The 16503-nt window shown below is 49.5% G+C and overlaps 2 protein-coding genes across 3 annotated transcripts in view; one reads left to right on the forward strand and one right to left on the reverse strand.

Annotated features, from left to right (window-relative positions):
* The window catches only part of NBEAL2 (neurobeachin like 2), a 217977-nt gene that overhangs the window by 143618 nt on the left and 57856 nt on the right, over positions 1–16503 (forward strand). For both annotated transcript variants that reach the window (XM_083579046.1, XM_083579047.1), the window contains exons 17-25: positions 1852–2262; positions 3178–3270; positions 7170–7350; positions 7660–7793; positions 8435–8594; positions 10373–10475; positions 11307–11460; positions 13023–13181; positions 15535–15691. In XM_083579046.1, the coding sequence (XP_083435172.1) occupies positions 1852–2262; positions 3178–3270; positions 7170–7350; positions 7660–7793; positions 8435–8594; positions 10373–10475; positions 11307–11460; positions 13023–13181; positions 15535–15691 (1552 nt within the window). The remainder of the gene's footprint in view (positions 1–1851; positions 2263–3177; positions 3271–7169; positions 7351–7659; positions 7794–8434; positions 8595–10372; positions 10476–11306; positions 11461–13022; positions 13182–15534; positions 15692–16503) is intronic.
* Positions 1–16503, reverse strand: part of LOC310746227 (cathelicidin-related peptide Oh-Cath-like) — a 520941-nt gene that overhangs the window by 28054 nt on the left and 476384 nt on the right. The gene's annotated exons all lie outside the window — the stretch shown is intronic.

Genomic DNA, 16503 nt, shown 5'->3' on the forward strand with positions numbered 1-16503 from the left:
TTACCCAGTAAGATTTGATTAAATCGATTTAAATCACTACCCAGTAAGACTTGATTTTCTTACAGAAGGACTCATTCTGTAATCATAGTATTTACAACCAGATAAAGGTTTCATTTTTGGAATAACAAACTTGCACGATGATTACACAACGATCCCAAGACTTGTGGAGTACTCTGCTCACAAGGTTGCACTTTCATTTTTACTGCTTCACACTTGACTACCGTATTTTTCGCCCCATAGGGCGCACCGGCCCATAGGGCGCACCTAGTTTTTTGGGGGGGAAATAAAGAAAAAAAATTATTCCCCCCCCCCAGACACGGGGCTGGGACGGGGGAAGCCTGAGCTCCCCCCAACCCCAGCCCCCAGAACAGGCTGCTATCCGCAAGCCTAGGGAGCCCGGCAGGAAGTCGCGCTAGTCTCCCCAGGCTTGCGGAGAGCTGCCTGCATCCTGAAGCGTGGGGCGCGCTGAGCTCAGCGCGCCCCAGGCTTCGAGCTTCGCACAGCTTTCCGCAAGCCGTGGGAGAGCTGCGCAAAGTTGCAGAGAGCTGCCTGCAGGCTTCGGGCTTCGCGCAGCTCTCCCCAGGCTTCGGGATGCAGGCAGCTCTCCGCAAGCCTTGGGAGAGCTGTGCAACTTCGCGCCGGGCTCCCACGGCTTGCGGATAGCTTCCTGAAGCCTGCATTTGCCCCATAGGATGCACAAACATTTCCCCTTCGTTTTTGGAGGGGAAAAGGTGCGTCCTATAGGGCGAAAAATACGGTACTTGTGCAGACCTAATCCACTCCAAACAATCTATTAATTGAACCTCTTTGAACTTGGCATTTAAGAGGTAAGGGGTTGATTCTGCGTACATAAATGTGCAAAGGAACAGTGGGATTAAGGTTTCTTCCTCAACACTGTATGTTTATTTTATAACGTTTTTCCTGTGAAGAAAAGGCATGTTACCTCTCCAGACACAAATTCACCCTTTTGAGTACTGCAAAAACAAGCATCCGTGATAATACCTTCTCGTTAGAAAAAACTGCCCCAAATAATCTTATGGAAACCTGTGGAAGAGGAGCATGACATTTCTCCTCCAAAAGCATTTTATTTTATTTTTATTTATTTTATTAAATTTTACTAGATGTTACAAAAAAATGAAAAGAAATAGAAACAATACATAACCGTACATAAAAACATTTATCTACACAATTTTCCAGAATGCAGACTACAAAAGAATGAAGAGAAAAAATACTTTTCATAATCAATAATTCCAAATTCATACTTCAAACATTACAATATATAAATCCTAGTTAAAATATTATGGAAGACTTCCACCACATTCACCACGCGTCTCTTGATTGTCTAATTCACCTTTACATCTGTTCTTCAGTCACTTCCTTTCCTTAAATTCTTTCGTAGTCCATCTAATCTGTGTGTTCTCTGTATTCTTCACAAGGTTAATCTAAGCACAACCAAACATTCGTTTTTTATTTTTTTTAAATCAGATTTCAATCCGATTTATTTTTTTAAATCATTGATTTTTATCCACCTGGGGGGGGGGGGCTGATGTAACCCTGCAAACGGTTTCCTGAGCCCCCCCGGCAGATGTGTGGGGAGTTTGCGGGGGGGGCGCTTTTTCTAGCCCTGCAGACCCCACAACTTTGCCGCGCCGTCCTCTAACTCCCCATTGCTTTGGTTAGAGACCCTGGCCTGGCTGAAAGAGAACAGCCTTGCCGGGCTGCAGAGTGGGCAAAGGCAAAAAGTCTGGGTGGCTGGCCACCATGTTTGCAACAAGGCTGGAGCAAAAATGATGCTCCACGTGCAAATACACCTATTTATTTATTTTATTTTTTGCAAATCTTCTCTCCTAGTCATTCACCTCCTGCTGCATCGGCTCAGCCGGCCACCGGACCACCACCACCTCCGCCGTCCACCCCTCCCCGTCCCACTCGCCGGACCTGGGCTTCCCGTCCCACCCCTCGCTCAACCGCTCCCAATCGTTCCCGGCCTCCCTGGCCCCCCACGCCTGGACGCCCATCCCCCCGCAGCCCCCCCGGGAAGGCGTGGTTTCGGTCACAGTGGCCGGCAGCCAGGACACGGAGTGGGGGGTTCCCACCTCCCTAGAGGGTCACCTGGGCTCTGTTTCCATCTTCTACGAAGTCCTCCAGCCTGCTCAAGTGAAGGCGCTCTACTCCTCGGGACCAAATGTGACGTCGCCCTTTAAGCCAGAAGGGGATTTCCTGGAGCTCGGCAGCAAATTGCTGCTGTATTACACACCACAGGTGAGCATCAAGGCAGGAGCATCCCTCAGCCCTCTCTAAGAAGCGACAAGTCCCAAGGTGCGCAGCCTGGGAGTCATTTTGGACTCACAGCTGTCCATGGAGGCACAGGTCAGTTCTGTGTCCAGGGCAGCTGTCTACCAGCTCCATCTGGTACACTGGATGAGACCCTTCCTGCCAGCAGACTGTCCAGCCAGAGTGGTGCATGCTCTGGTTATCTCCTGCTTGGACTACTGCCATGCGCTTTATGTGGGGCTACCTTTGAAGGTGTCCCGGAAACTACAACTAATCCAGAATGCGGCAGCTAGACTGGTGACTGGGAGCAGCCACTGAGACCGTATAACACCGGTCCTGAAACACCAACATTGGCGCCCAGGACGTTTCCAGGCACAATTCAAAGTGTTGGTGCTGACCTTGAAAGCCCTAAACGGCCTCAGCCCTGTATACCTGAAATAGCATCTCCACCCTCATCATTCAGTCTGGACACTCAGGTCCAGCTCCAAGGGCCTTCTGGCAGTTAACTCCCTGTGAGAAGTGGGGTTACAGGGAACCAAGCAGAGGGTCTTCTCGGTGGTGGCGCCCACCCTGTGGAACACCCTCCCATCAGATGTCAAGGAAATAAACAACTATCTGACTTTTAGAAGACATCTGAAGGCAGCCCTGTTTAGGGAAGCTTTTAATATTTGATGAGTTGTTGTATTTTCATATTTTGCTGGAAGCCGCCCAGAGTGGCTGGGGAAACCCAGCCAGCTGGGCAGAGTATAAATCATATATTATTATTATTATTATTATTATTATTATTATTATTATTATTCCACATGCTTGGACGTGTCCTCTTTCACCAAGCCTGTGAGTTCCCCAAACCGAGAGCTTTATACTTAAGTTTCCCCTTCCCCTTCCTCTCGTGTGACTTTCTAGGCCTGCAAGAACAACATCTGCCTGGACCTTTCCCCGAACCACTTCTTTGACGGGAGGCTGACTGGACACAAAGTGGTGAACTGGGATGTCAAGGTACGGGCGTCGTGACGCAGCAGCCGTTGGGCGGGTCACCTCTTGACTCCGTTCTAGGTCTATGGGCACGGTCAGAAAGTTGGGCCCTGGGGGGCAGAATTTTCAGGGAGCTTAATTTGCAGAGAAGACCGGAGTTCATTGGTTTGCACCAGTTGCTTGTTTCCCTCAGAGTAGTCCCATTGCAATTGCTGCATATGCATTCATCGTGCGTTGCTTCCTGTCACTGCAGAGCCCATTGCTTTTTAAAGAAATCCTACTGTAGCCTTATTAGACTTTACCGATTGGTAGGGTGAGCTTTGCTCCCAGAACAGGGAGGAAGGAGTCAAATGACACCGAGGTTTGGTTCAGAGAAAGAGTTTATTCTGCTCTCCAGATAGCAGAAGGCACTTGCGTGGTCAGTCCACAGCAAGGCCAAAGAAATAGGAAATTTCATGCAGTATATATATCCTCCAGGCACCCTCCCCCCCTTCACCAGGAATCCAGCCACGTAAGCTTATACACGTAAGTTGACATCACAGATGTTCCTGCTCCTGTACCCTTAACCATAAAAGGGTGCTACTGTTCCTGTACTTTTGACCATAAAAGAGTTTCCTGTTCCTGTATTCCTTATTTTGGGGTAAGAAGGTCACCAACTCTAAGAGCACTCCTGGCACCGTTCCCAGGGGGCTGACAAGGTCTGTGCGTCAGTGTGGTCAGGACGTAAGATAAGACCCAGATGTGTCATCCCTGCTCCACTTTGGAACTGACAAGGCCATTCATTAGGCGTCACAGACTGATAAAGGAAAGAGCTTTGTTTATACAGCTGTGTTCTTGTTATACATTTGCTCAAGAGCTCAAGTTAATGGTTTTTAGCCCTTGGAGAAGGAAGAATGGATTTTGGGGCCCGTTTCAGATTGACTGCACAGTCAGATTTTAGATTTGGGAAACCCATTCCTTCACTACCACTTTTTATATTGCAAACGTTCTGGATTGTGTGTGGGGTTTTTTGTCCTGCTTTCGTTGTGCTGCAGTACGAGAGGGCCTCTGCGTATGTTAGCGACGCCCCTGGGAAAGCATTGCAGAACTGCTCATAAAGCAGAGCGGTGTGCAGACGACCCAGTATAAACCAAGCACCAATGTACTATCATTGCATCAGTGAGGCGTTGCAGAATACTATTCCTGGCATCCGTCTGTCTCAGGAGACAGAGGAGGATTGTGTCATCTAAATTCCACTCAATGTTGATCCAGAGTAGATTCCAGTGTACTGTTAGCAGCGTAGAAACCTAAACACGTTGCACGATTCCCAAAAATAGACCAGAGGCAATTAATACTTCATCTGTCAGAGATTTACTGCTACTGAAGGCAGATGTGGAGAACGGTCACAAATCCAATACATTCAGGATTGACACAGTCCGCCAGAAATCCAGTTGCAGCAGACTTACCGTATTTTTCGCACGATTGGACGCACCGGACCATAGGACGCACCTAGTTTTCAGGGGGGAAATCAAGGAAAAAATATGACCCCCCCCCCGCATCTCTGGGAGCAGTGGACAGGCTGCACACAGCCTGTGCGCTACTCCAAGACCTTCTCCCTGCTTTTGCGGGAGGTGGCGGAATTCCCCCACCTCCCGCAAAAGCCCACAGGAGCCCCGCGTGACTCCTGCGGGCTTTTCGACCAGGAGGGAGAAGGGACTGAAACGGCCAGTCAGTCCCTTCTCCCTCCTTGGGGAAAAGCCCCCAAGAGCTGCGCGCTCTTTAAAGGCTGCGCGGCTCTTGCAGGCTTTTCTGCGAGGTGGGGGAATTCCCCCACCTCCTAGAAAAGCCAGCAAAGCCGTGCAGCCCCTTTAAAGAGCGCACGGCTTTTGCCTGCTTTTGCGGGAGGTGGGGGAATTCCCCCATCTCCCGCAAAAGCCCACAGGAGGGTTGGAGAGTAGCGGGAAGGTGTCGCGCTTTGCCTTGCTATCGCTGAAGCCAGGGAGCCTGCATTCGCTCCATAGGACGCACACACATTTCCCCTTTATTTTTGGAGGGGAAAAAGTGCGTCCTATAGAGCGAAAAATACGGTAACTTAAATTTACAATAACATGATAAGTCTAAACTTTAACACTAAGCATGCTATATACAGAACACCACACCAGAAGGAAGAGAGGTAGAAAGAGAGAGTGAAATCCAGGCTCCTTCTGGCCTTATTATTATAGTCATCATGACTTTGACTGAAAGAGATCACAGAGCCAGTTTACGCCAGGTGTACTTAGCTTCTCTGAAGGAGTAACCCAAACATCATGAAGTTTATTTCACGCGGAGAAGCTTTCAGAACCTATTGAATTAAGTAGGTTCTGCAAGTTCCAGCAGTTTGACCTCACCCCCAAAGGAGCATTCTGTCAGTTTGCATTTCTCAGTACAGAAAGTATTGGTATGATGTGCAGAGATAATAGGAAATATCTCTGCACATCATACCAATACTTTCTGTACTGAGAAATGCAAACTGACAGAATGCTCCTTTGGGGGTGAGGTCAAACTGCTGGAACTTGCAGCGCCTGCTGTGGCTGTAGAGACTGATATGGGAGAGACATGTTTCGTTGCAGCCAGGGCAGATGGTTGTGTTGCTGCAGATACACCACGGCACTTCTTCCCTCTGCTGTCCTCCCAGCAGTCATTCCTCCTCTGGTTACTGCTATAAATGCATGACCTGTCTGCTTGTCTCCAGGCACTGCGGTCGTCTGCAAGGGATTCCCACAGGGTGAGGTTGATGTGAGGTTGATGTTGCCAGCTTTCGTGTCACATTTGCAGACATATTTGTAGTGCAGAGTTGGTCTGCCCACAGGCCTGGTGCCTGAAGCAGGTGTGAGGAGCTCGTCCTACACTCGAGTAGGACCCTGGTAGAGACACATGCCTAACTGGCATGCTCCCTGACTCCTTCAAAAGCTTTCTTGTGCCCGAACATCACAGCGACTGATGCCAACAGACACCGGCACACTTAGGGATCTGCAGAGTCTTCTCAGTTTGTGTAACAGAACTCAGCAACTCAGCATTTTGGCTAATCTACTTTATTTACATATAAACACACACGGAGCACTGCAACATGGCTCCCTCTCTCTCTAGCATCAGATAGCAAAGAGAAAAAACAAAGGACAATAGTCCCACTTCACGGAACACAGACATGCAAACATCCTGTCTCCGTCACTTCCCACTCTGTGGAATGAAAACATACACCGTCATGTAATAGACAACAATTCCATGACTGCAATCACGGAGCAGGAATTCTAACAGCCAGCTCCGCATAGAGCACATCCTTGGGGATCCTGCCATCTTCCATTCTGTGGATATGGCCAAGCCATTGTAGAGGCACCATTGATAAAAACGACTAGCCATGATAACTACCTTCTGCTACCTGTGTTGGAGGCAGTATGCCTGGAAACCTCAGTTGGCGAGAGAGCATTGCTATGCCCAGGAGCTGCTTGTGGGCTTCCAGTGGGCACCTGGTTGCCACTGGGTTAGGTGAGCCCAGCGAGGTTCTTCTTGGGCTCTTATGTAAAACAAGAATGAGGACCCCATGGCCCTGTAGAACTTGATGCACTCCAGCTTCCATCAACACCTACAAGTATGGCCAAGGATCAGAGATCATTGAAGTTTATGTATTATTTATTATATTTATCTCTCATCAGTTAGATGCTGGCCCCTGTTCTTCAAGCAATGAAGACCAGCTTCATAACCCACCCCAGGAAAACTGGTTCTTGGCACCTTTCTGTCCAATGAGACATTGGAGTCCACCTTCTGGGGTGAAGTCAAATTGCTGCACTAGCAGGGCTTGGGAGAGCACATCTTGGTTTGGAATTCAGTGGTGAATACCGCCGTGCAGAAACCAGCCAGCCTGGGGGAGAGCCCTCCGATGGTCTCACGGGGCTTTATGGTTCTTGCAGGACGTGGTGAATTGTGTCGGTGGAATCGGGGTGCTGCTCCCCCTCCTGGACCAGGTGGCGTCTCAGAGGAAAGAGTCAGAAGACCACCAGGAAACCCATGACTTGGTGGGCCCAGAGTTGACCTCTTCTCGCAACGCCCAGGGCATGGTCATCCCGCTGGGGAAATCTTCCGGTTATCGAGGTATCCAGGCTGAATTTTGTGTAAACCCGTTTGTTTATTGTCAGCCTCTGTTGAACATCACTGGTCACTTCACCACACTGCTCTATAAAGGCTCATTTTAATGAATATTAAAGCTTTGTGGCAGAGGTTTTCAACCTTTATGAGTCTATGGCTCTTTTGACCAACTACAGTGGTACCTCGGGTTAAGAACTTTATTCGTTCCAGAGGTCCGTTCTTAACCTGAAACTGTTAGCTCCTGCCAGCCCTCCCTCTCCCATGGGTCAAAGATCCTTTCCTTCAAAACAGTTTTCTTTCCCCCTCCACCCACAGAAGGTAGACTGGAAAGAAATGGGGTAGCTGCCTTCCTGCTGCTGATTAAGAACTTCATCCATTGTCACCCAGTCAACCAGGAGAGCCTGGTCCAATGCCAGGGGCCAGCCATCATCGGAGCGCTTCTTCAGAAGGTAAGCGATTCCATGCTGGAGCCAGACTTGCCCAGATTGATCAGGGTATCTGACTTCTCCGGGTGAAATGTGTTGGCATTTTGCATTTTGGTTAAAGGGGGAAATATGAGCTGTAATAAAAGGGAGAATTCCCTAGATGCCAGGGTCCAGGTTTGGGGCAAGTACTCTTTGGTGAGAGAATCCCAGCAGAGATTTAATATCACAAAACGTCCAGCAAAACGTAGCGTCAAAATATAGGCTGCTAGACCTTCAAATCTCCCCTTCTCACCTGCTTCCAAAGTTCCCCACTTCCTTTTGCATGGAAAGAGAGCACACGTTTGTTGAGTTAAAAGTGGTTTACTTACAAACTCTTTGAAGGTCAGGTTCATGTGCTTTTCCGTACAGCAGCGAGAAAACACAGGCAATGTAATTTAGGTTCCCAAGTGGTCAGCGTATCTAAATTATTTGTATAGAAAGACAAAGATGGCTTGCTTATAAACCACACAGTCTAAGCTTGGAGCGTCCATCTTAGACTTCTATATTGTTGGATTCGCAGGGTGGAATGGAAGAACAGAGGGGGAGGGCTAAGTGAAGAACCAGGTGGGTCCTGGCTGCACCTCTCTTTGACCAGGCAGCCATGATTTATCTTTTCTGCATTGCAGGTCTCCAGCCAGACGATGGACATGAATGTTCTGATGGCTTCTCAAATCCTCATGGAGCAGGTGGCCGCGGAAGGACACAACTTTCTGCTGCACCTCCTGTACCAGTTCCTGCTCTTTGACTTCCGGATCTGGAGCAACAGCGACTTTGCCGTCCGATTGGGTGAGCTTAGACCAGCCCTTGCAGCCCCAGGGATGGACAGGTGGCGTGGTTGAAGCTGTGCACCTGAACTCGAGTGCTCCTGCTGGTTCGGGGCGTTGCCGCCCCAACCCAGGAGAAGGTTGCTTGTGTGGCTGTGTTACGACAGGCTGCAGTTCAGTGGCAGAGCGCTTGATTCTCGTGCAGAAGGTGCCTGGTTCAATGCCCGGAAACACCTGGGGGAGACACTTGCCGTGAAATTCTGGCAAACCACTACCTGCCCGTGTAGAAAATTTTGAGCTTGATGCACCATTGTTCTGGCTTGGTATACAGCAGCTTCCTATAGGGCACTGGTTCTCTTCGCTGTAGTATAGGATAGCATCAAGATAAATTATAATAATAATAATAATAATAATAATAATAATAATAATAATAATAATATTATAATAATAATTTATTATTTACAGTGGTACCTCGGGGTGTGAACGGGATCCGTTCCGGAGCCCTGTTCGCATCCCGAACGGAACGCAAGACGCGACGGCAGGTCGCGTTTCGCCACTACTGCGCATGCTCATGTTGTCAATTTTGAGCATCTGCGCATGCGCAAGCGGCGAAACCCGGAAGTAACGGAGCGCAACTCGAACGTGCTCAACCTGAAGCGCATTCAACTCGAGGTATGACTGTATACCCTGCCCATCTGGCTGGGTATCCCCAGCCACTCTGAGCGGCTTTCAACCGAATACTAAAATACAATAGTCTGTTAAAAACATTAAAAGCTTCCCTAAACAGGGCTGCCTTCAGATGTCTTCTAAAAGTCAGAGAGTTGTTTTTCTCTTAGACATCTGGTGGGAGGGCATTCCACAGGGTGGGGGCCACCACCGAGAAGGCCCTCTGCCTGGTTCCCTGTAACTTGGCTTCTCACAGCGAGGGAACCGCCAGAAGGCCCTCGGCGCTGGACCTCAGCGTCCGGGCAGAACGATGGGGGTGGAGACGCTCCTTCAGGTATACTGGGCCGAGGCCATTTAGGGCTTTAAAGGTCAGCTACTCTACAATTCTATTATTCTAACTGCTTTGGATTGCAGGAGGTCCACGGTTCAATCCCTGACATTCCCAAGTAGAGCTGCAAGGTGGAGTCCCTGCCTGCAGCCCCAGAGAATCTCAGCTGCCGTTCAGTGTAGACAAGCCTGAGTTAGTTGGACCAGTGATCTGACTTGGCATAGGCAGCTTCCGATGTTCTTGTGGCGTGATTGAAAGTGGCCTCCATGTGGCTCGACACCTGTAATGCCAGGAAACCTTTGGGCAGGTGTTCTGCACACAAGGCACCGGAAAACCTGCCTGCTTTCATCGGAGATTAGGCTGCCTGTTTCTCGCCTGTGCTGGGCTCTCCTCCCTCGGATGATGCTGTGGTCTAAACCACTAAGTGTTTTGGGCTTGCCGATCAGAAGGTCGGCGGTTCGAATCCCTGCGACAGAGTGAGCTCCTGTTGCTCTGTCCCAGCTCCTGCCAACCTAGCAGTTCGAAAGCACGTCAAAGTGCAAGTAGATAAATAGGTACCGCTCCAATAGGAAGGTAAACGCCCTTTCCGTGCGCTTTGGTTTCCATCACGGTGTTCCATTGCGCCAGAAGCGGTTTAGTCCTGCTGGCCACATGACCTGGAAAGCTTTCTGTGGACAAACACCGGCTCCCTCTGCCTGAAAGCAAAATGAGTGCCACAACCCCATAGCTGCCTTTGACTGGACTTAACCGTCCAGGGGTCCTTTGCCTTTATTTTTACCTTCACTTTCCACCTCCGTGCTTCACAGGTCACATCCAGTACCTGTCGAACGTAATCAAGGACCACAAGCAGAGAATCCGTAGGAAATACGGCGTGCAGTACATCCTAGACTCCATCAGGACGTATTACGGGTGAGTTTGGAGCGTCTTCTTATATTGTGAGGACAGAGAAAGGAAATACTGTTTGGGGAGCATCCTTGCTGCTGTCATTGCGTACATAAACAGTATGTACGCAAGAGTTGACTTCACTCACTTGGTGTGATTTATTGTTGACCTGCTCTTGTCACCCCCTTATATTGCAGAAAACTTTGTGGAATGCAATAAAATGCAAGGCTATGTTGGAGAAAGTTGGCCATGTTGGGTAACTCAGTGGAAATAGCTTTGTTGTTGTTTAGTCGTGTCCAACTCTTCGTGACCCCCTGGACCAGAGCACGCCAGGCACTCCTGTCTTCCACTGCCTCCCACAGTTTGGTCAAACTCATGCTGGTAGCTTCGAGAACACTGTCCAACCATCTCGTCCTCTGTCGTCCCCTTCTCCTTGTGCCCTCCATCTTTCCCAACATCAGGGTCTTTTCCAGGGAGTCTTCTCTTCTCATGAGGTGGCCCAAGTCTTGGAGCCTCAGCTTCAGGATCTGTCCTTCCAGTGAGCACTCAGGGCTGATTTCCTTCAGAATGGAGAGGTTTGATCTTCTTGCAGTCCATGGGACTCTCAAGAGTCTCCTCCAGCATCGTAATTCAAAAGCATCCATTATTTGGCGATCAGCCTTCTTTATGGTCCAGCTCTCACTTCCATACATCACTACACAACCTTCAAGTGTCTGCAGAGTCTCCCCTTGCTCTTCTCCAATATTTTTCTGCATTGATGCCTATTGTTTTGAAATTTGCTGGACCATGTGGACCTCCTGGCTTGACCCAGCAAAGCAAGCCCCTCTAGGTGACCCTCCCTTGCTCTCTCTCCCCCAGGACTTACAAGGAGAAGCCCATCGCAACTGATGACATCAAGACGGTGCAGACGTCCCTTTTCAGCCTGATCAAGGAGTTCTTCTGCAGGAACTTCTCCACCGAGGAGATGCAGAGCACCGTGAACTACCTTGCTGCTGTGAATGATGAGCACCAGGTATGGGAGGGGGGCAGGGAAAGCCAGCAATGACCTGTTAAGGAAAGAGAACCTTCCCAGGCTATAGTATTGGAATAGGATAGGGTTTCTCACGCTGTGATCTACAAACCACCAATGGTCCACAAGGTTCATCTGGGTGGTCTGAGGTGTGTATGCAAAACTCTGAAGAGGGGAGATGGCACATACCTTTTATTATTTTTAATCGGCTTTTGGTTGCTTCTTTTATATCCTATATTGTATTTCATGATTCTCAATTGCATTTCGATTGCTTCTTTTATGTCCTATATTGTTTTTCAATTTGAGTCCTGTGGAACAGGAGCCTGGATAGCCCAGCTGGTTAGAGCATGGCGGTGATAACACCACGGTTGCGGGTTTGATCCCTGTATGGGACAGCTGCATTGCAGGGGGTTGGACTAGATGATCCTCAGGGTCCCAACCCTACAATTCTACGATCTCAAATTGAAGTCCAATATATAAGAAAATGAGGAAGCAATAACAATGTGATTTAAAACCGTGTAGCCTCTAGCACAGCACTTTACGACTGCTGCAGCAGGCAGGGGGGTAAATCATTTAAGTGGTCCTCCAAGACCCTCAGCAACTGGGGTGGGGGGGAAATTTGGGAACCCCTAGAGTAGAAGATTTCAGGCCTCCAGTGCCAGTAGCATCAGCACCAGATTTCCTGGATCCCTGTCCAGCTGTGCCTTCAATAGTGTGTACTAAAGCAAAGAAGATGATAGGATGATGCAGCCGAAACTTCCTGCGTTTGCACAAATTTTAATTCCCTTTGTCTCGTAACTGGGGGGCACATCTCTGGATCTGCCAAGTTGGCCATTCTTTCTCTTCCGTGTATTGGGTGGGGGGGCTTTCTGTCGGTGCTTAAGACAAGGCTTTGGAGTCTGCGGCCATCCGGGTGATTCTGGGTTGCAATTCCCATCACCCCATACCATCTAGGGGGGGGCGCCCACCTGGGAACGGCTGACTTGGTGAACTGATATATTAACACGATGGACATGGATGTATCACTGGTCTAAACCACTGAGCCTCTTGGGCTTGCCGATCGGAAGGTCGGCGGTTCGAATCCCCATGATGGGGTGAGCTCCCGTTGCTCTGTCCCAGCTCCTGCCAACCTAGCAGTTTGAAAGCACGCCAGTGCAAGTAGATAAATAGGTACCACTGCGGCGGGAAGGTAAACGGCGTTTCCATGTGCTCTGGTTTCCATCACGGTGTCCCGTTGCACCAGAAGCGGTTTAGTCTTGCTGGCCACATGACCCAGAAAGCTGTTTGCAGACAAACGCCGGCTCCCTCGGCCTGAAAGCGAGATGAGCGCCGCAACCCCATAGTCGCCTTTGACTGGACTTAACCGTCCAGGGGTCTTTTACCTTTTTACCTTTTACCTACACGGATATATCTAGAGACTCGGACAACAGAGGGCAGCTCTAACACCCACATCGCTTTCCTCGAGTTCTTGTGATTTCGTGCAGCAATCCTGCCTTCTCGCCGTTTCCCTCGACGCGTTTCTGTATGTTGCAAGCCTCTTACCATTCTTCTGCTTTGTCCCGCAGGTCTGCGGAGTGCTGGAGGTGATCCACAGCCTTCTGAAAAGCTCCCCATCCCAGGAGCAGATTTACACGTTCTTCTTTGAACCGGGGAACGTGGAGATCTTTTTCTCGCTACTCGTCCAGCGGAAGTTCTCGGACGAAGTGCGCGAGAGGATCTTCAAGGTGAGAGAGCTGTTGGGGGTGGGCTTCCTGGGGCTCGCGTGCTCTGGGTCTCTCGCCGGACTCTGATGGGGTTGGGGTTTCAGGTCCAGATGGGCCCAACCACGCGGACTGTCGTGGGCAGAAATTCCAAGTCCTAGTTCGCAGCGGGAGGCTGTCTGGTGGGGCTTGTGCGTGTGATGCACAAACCCTGAGGGCAAGGGGAACAGCCATTTCTGGAGACCCTAAACTCTTCCCTGTGCAATTTCACTATGAAATAGTGACAGAGTTTCCCTGTTGCCTTCTAGGCACCAGGTGAAAACAGTCAGGTGGGCAGCTAATAATAATAATTATTATTATTATCTAATGCTTATTGGATGGATTTCCCCCCTAAATTGATTTTTGATTTTATTGTTATTCACGTTTTATACCATATTTTATGCTGGTTTTTTGTAGCATCAATTAAGTGTTTTAAGTTTGTTGTTAGCCGCCCTGAGCCCTGTTTTCTGAGCCGGGAAGGGTGGGGTATAAATAAAATTTTATTATTATTATTATTATTATTATTATTAAAGCCAGGCCTTGGGCTGACTGGTAACCTGTACCCTTTTAAATATGTTTGTAAGGGGTATCTAATTGTGGGAATGTTGAGGATAGTAGGAGAGGATATATTGATTAAATATTATTCTTCCTCACTGTGAGCCAGTATCCGAGCACATTCCCTTGCGCATTGCTAGAAGCAAGTTGATGGATTTGTTAGAATCGTATAAGTTGAGCGATCCAGTCTCCGGCTTGTCCAGAATGGATTGTTCCTGGTAAATTCCCCTTAAAAAGTTCCCTCTTAAAAACCAGAATGACATGACAGTCTTCTTTTGAAAGTAATGATAAAGTTTACAGTAGAGCCAGTGTGGTGTAGTGGTTAAGAGCGGTGGACTCGTAATCTGGTGAACCGGGTTCGCTTCTCCGCTCCTCCACATGCAGCTGCTGGGTGACCTTGGGCCAGTCACACTTCTCTGAAGTCTCTCAGCCCCACTCACCTCACAGAGTGTTTGTTGCAGGAGAGGAAGGGAAAGGAGAATGTTAGCCGCTTTGAGACTCCTGAAGGGGAGTGATAAAGTGGGATATAAATCCAAACTCTTCTTCTTCTACTACTTACGACCGCCTCTACTTGGGCCCGATCCAAGTTGCAATCGTGGAAACCCGGAAGTAAATACAGTGGTACCTCGGTTTACAGACGCTTCAGGTTACAGACTCCACTAACCCAGAAATATTATCTCGGGTTAAGAACTTTGCTTCAGGATGAGAACAGAAATCACGTGGCAGTGGCAGCAGGAGGCCCCATTAGCTAAAGTGGTGCTTCAGGTTAAGAACAGTTTCAGGTTAAGAACAGACCTCCAGAACGAATTAAGTTCTTAACCCGAGGCATCGCTGTAACAGGTTTGCCGCGATTCATGCATGCGCAGAATCTGCTTCTGCCATGCGCAGAAGCGTGCTGCTGCCAAATGCGCTTGCGCACAACGGCACTTCTGCCAGCGACCTAGATCGACTTACGGACGGACGGACCTCCGGAACTGATTATGTCCGAAAGTAGAGGTTTCACTGTACTTGCATTCAGTTCACAGTAGTGTCCCGGAGGCAGGCTGTATTTACAGTTGTAGAGAAAAAAAAGTCTGAGCTATGTAGTCTACCTTGCGGCTTCTATCCTCTTGTAAGGATGAGCCACATGCTGCTGGCTAAGAGCCCGCAGAAGAGTCCAAAAGGAAAAATGGGGGAAAGCAAAAATAATAGTAATAATAATAATAATAATAATTTATTATTTATACCCCGCCCATCTGGCTGGGTTTCCCCAGCCACTCTGGGCAGCTTCCAACAAAACACTAAAATACAATAACCTATTAAACATTACAAGCTTCCCTAAACAGGGCTGCCTTCAGATGTCTTCTAAAAGTCTGGTAGTTGTTTAGTTCTTTGACATCTGGTGGGAGGGCGTTCCACAGGGCGGGTGCCACCACCAAGAAGGCCCTCTGCCTGTAACCTCACTTCTCGCAGCGAGGGAACCGCCAGAAGGCCCTCGGCACTGGACCTCAGTGTCCGGGCAGAACGATGGGGGTGGAAAAGAGGAAGGTGGCTGCGTGGCTAGCCCTTTTATCGGGTCAACTAGGGTCAAGCCCATCTACCTGGCCACACACAGGAGGAGGAGGCTCCAGAGCAGGTAAGACAGGAAGTCCTGCCTGTCTGGAGCAACATTCCCCTGTGTGTCCACTCTAGGAAAACAGGAAATGTTGTATTTGACTGCTTCCATAATGATACATCCCACAGTTATTTGGGGGGGGGTGCCATTCTCACGGGATGCTAGCTTCCTCGTCCTTGTTCCACACAGATCCTGTACAAAATGCTGAAGTACGAGAAGATGAACGAACGGAGCAAGCAGCGTCTGAAGCTGAAGGATGTCGGCTTCTTGGGCTTCATCTCGTACCTGAACGACATTCCGGTTTCCATGCTGATCCGGTACCTTTGGGAGCAAGTGATTGGGCCAGGTAAGACCAAGGAAGGATGTGGGTGGCGCTGTGGGTTAACCCACAGAGCCTAGGACTTGCTGATCAGAAGGTCAGCGGTTCGAATCCCCGCGACGGGGTGAGCTCCCGTTGCTCAGTCCCAGCTCCTGCCAACCTAGCAGTTCAAAAGCACCTCAAAGTACAAGTAGATAAATAGGTACCGCTCCGGCGGGAAGGTAAACGGCGTTTCTGTGTGCTGCTCTGGTTCGCCAGAAGCGGCTTAGTCATGCTGGCCACATGACCCGGAACCTGTACGCTGGCTCCCTCGGCCAGTAAAGCGAGATGAGCGCCGCAACCCCAAAGTCGGCCACGACTGGACCTAATGGTCAGGGGTCCCTTTACCTTTAAGGCCCAAGGAAGGCGGTTCAGAAACTTCACCTGGTGCAAAATTCGGCTGCCAGGTTGCTCACCATTTAAGGATGTTGCACCAATCCTGGTCCGACTGCTCTGGCTGCCAATTAGTTTCCAAGCCAAGCTGGTTTTGACGTATAAAGCCTTAAACAGCTCAGGACCTGACACCTAAAGATACACAATGGAGGCGCCAGGCGGGCCTCCCTGGGGAGAGCAGCCCTCAAGCAGGGAGCCACCACAGAAAAGGCCCTGTTCTCATGTTGCCGCCCTTCGGACCTTTTGTGGAAGAAACACACCCTTTGAGAACCACTGCCCTAGATAATCCCAGTGTGTCCCCCCAGGGGGCAGTCCTTCCCACTTTGGGAACCCTTGAGACTAGGACCCAGGAGAGACCAGGGTTCGATTCCCCACTCGGCCATGAAGCTCCCTGCGTGATCTAGGGC

Source organism: Podarcis filfolensis (assembly GCF_964270895.1).
Source record: "Podarcis filfolensis genome assembly, chromosome: 12".
Taxonomy (NCBI): domain Eukaryota; kingdom Metazoa; phylum Chordata; class Lepidosauria; order Squamata; family Lacertidae; genus Podarcis; species Podarcis filfolensis.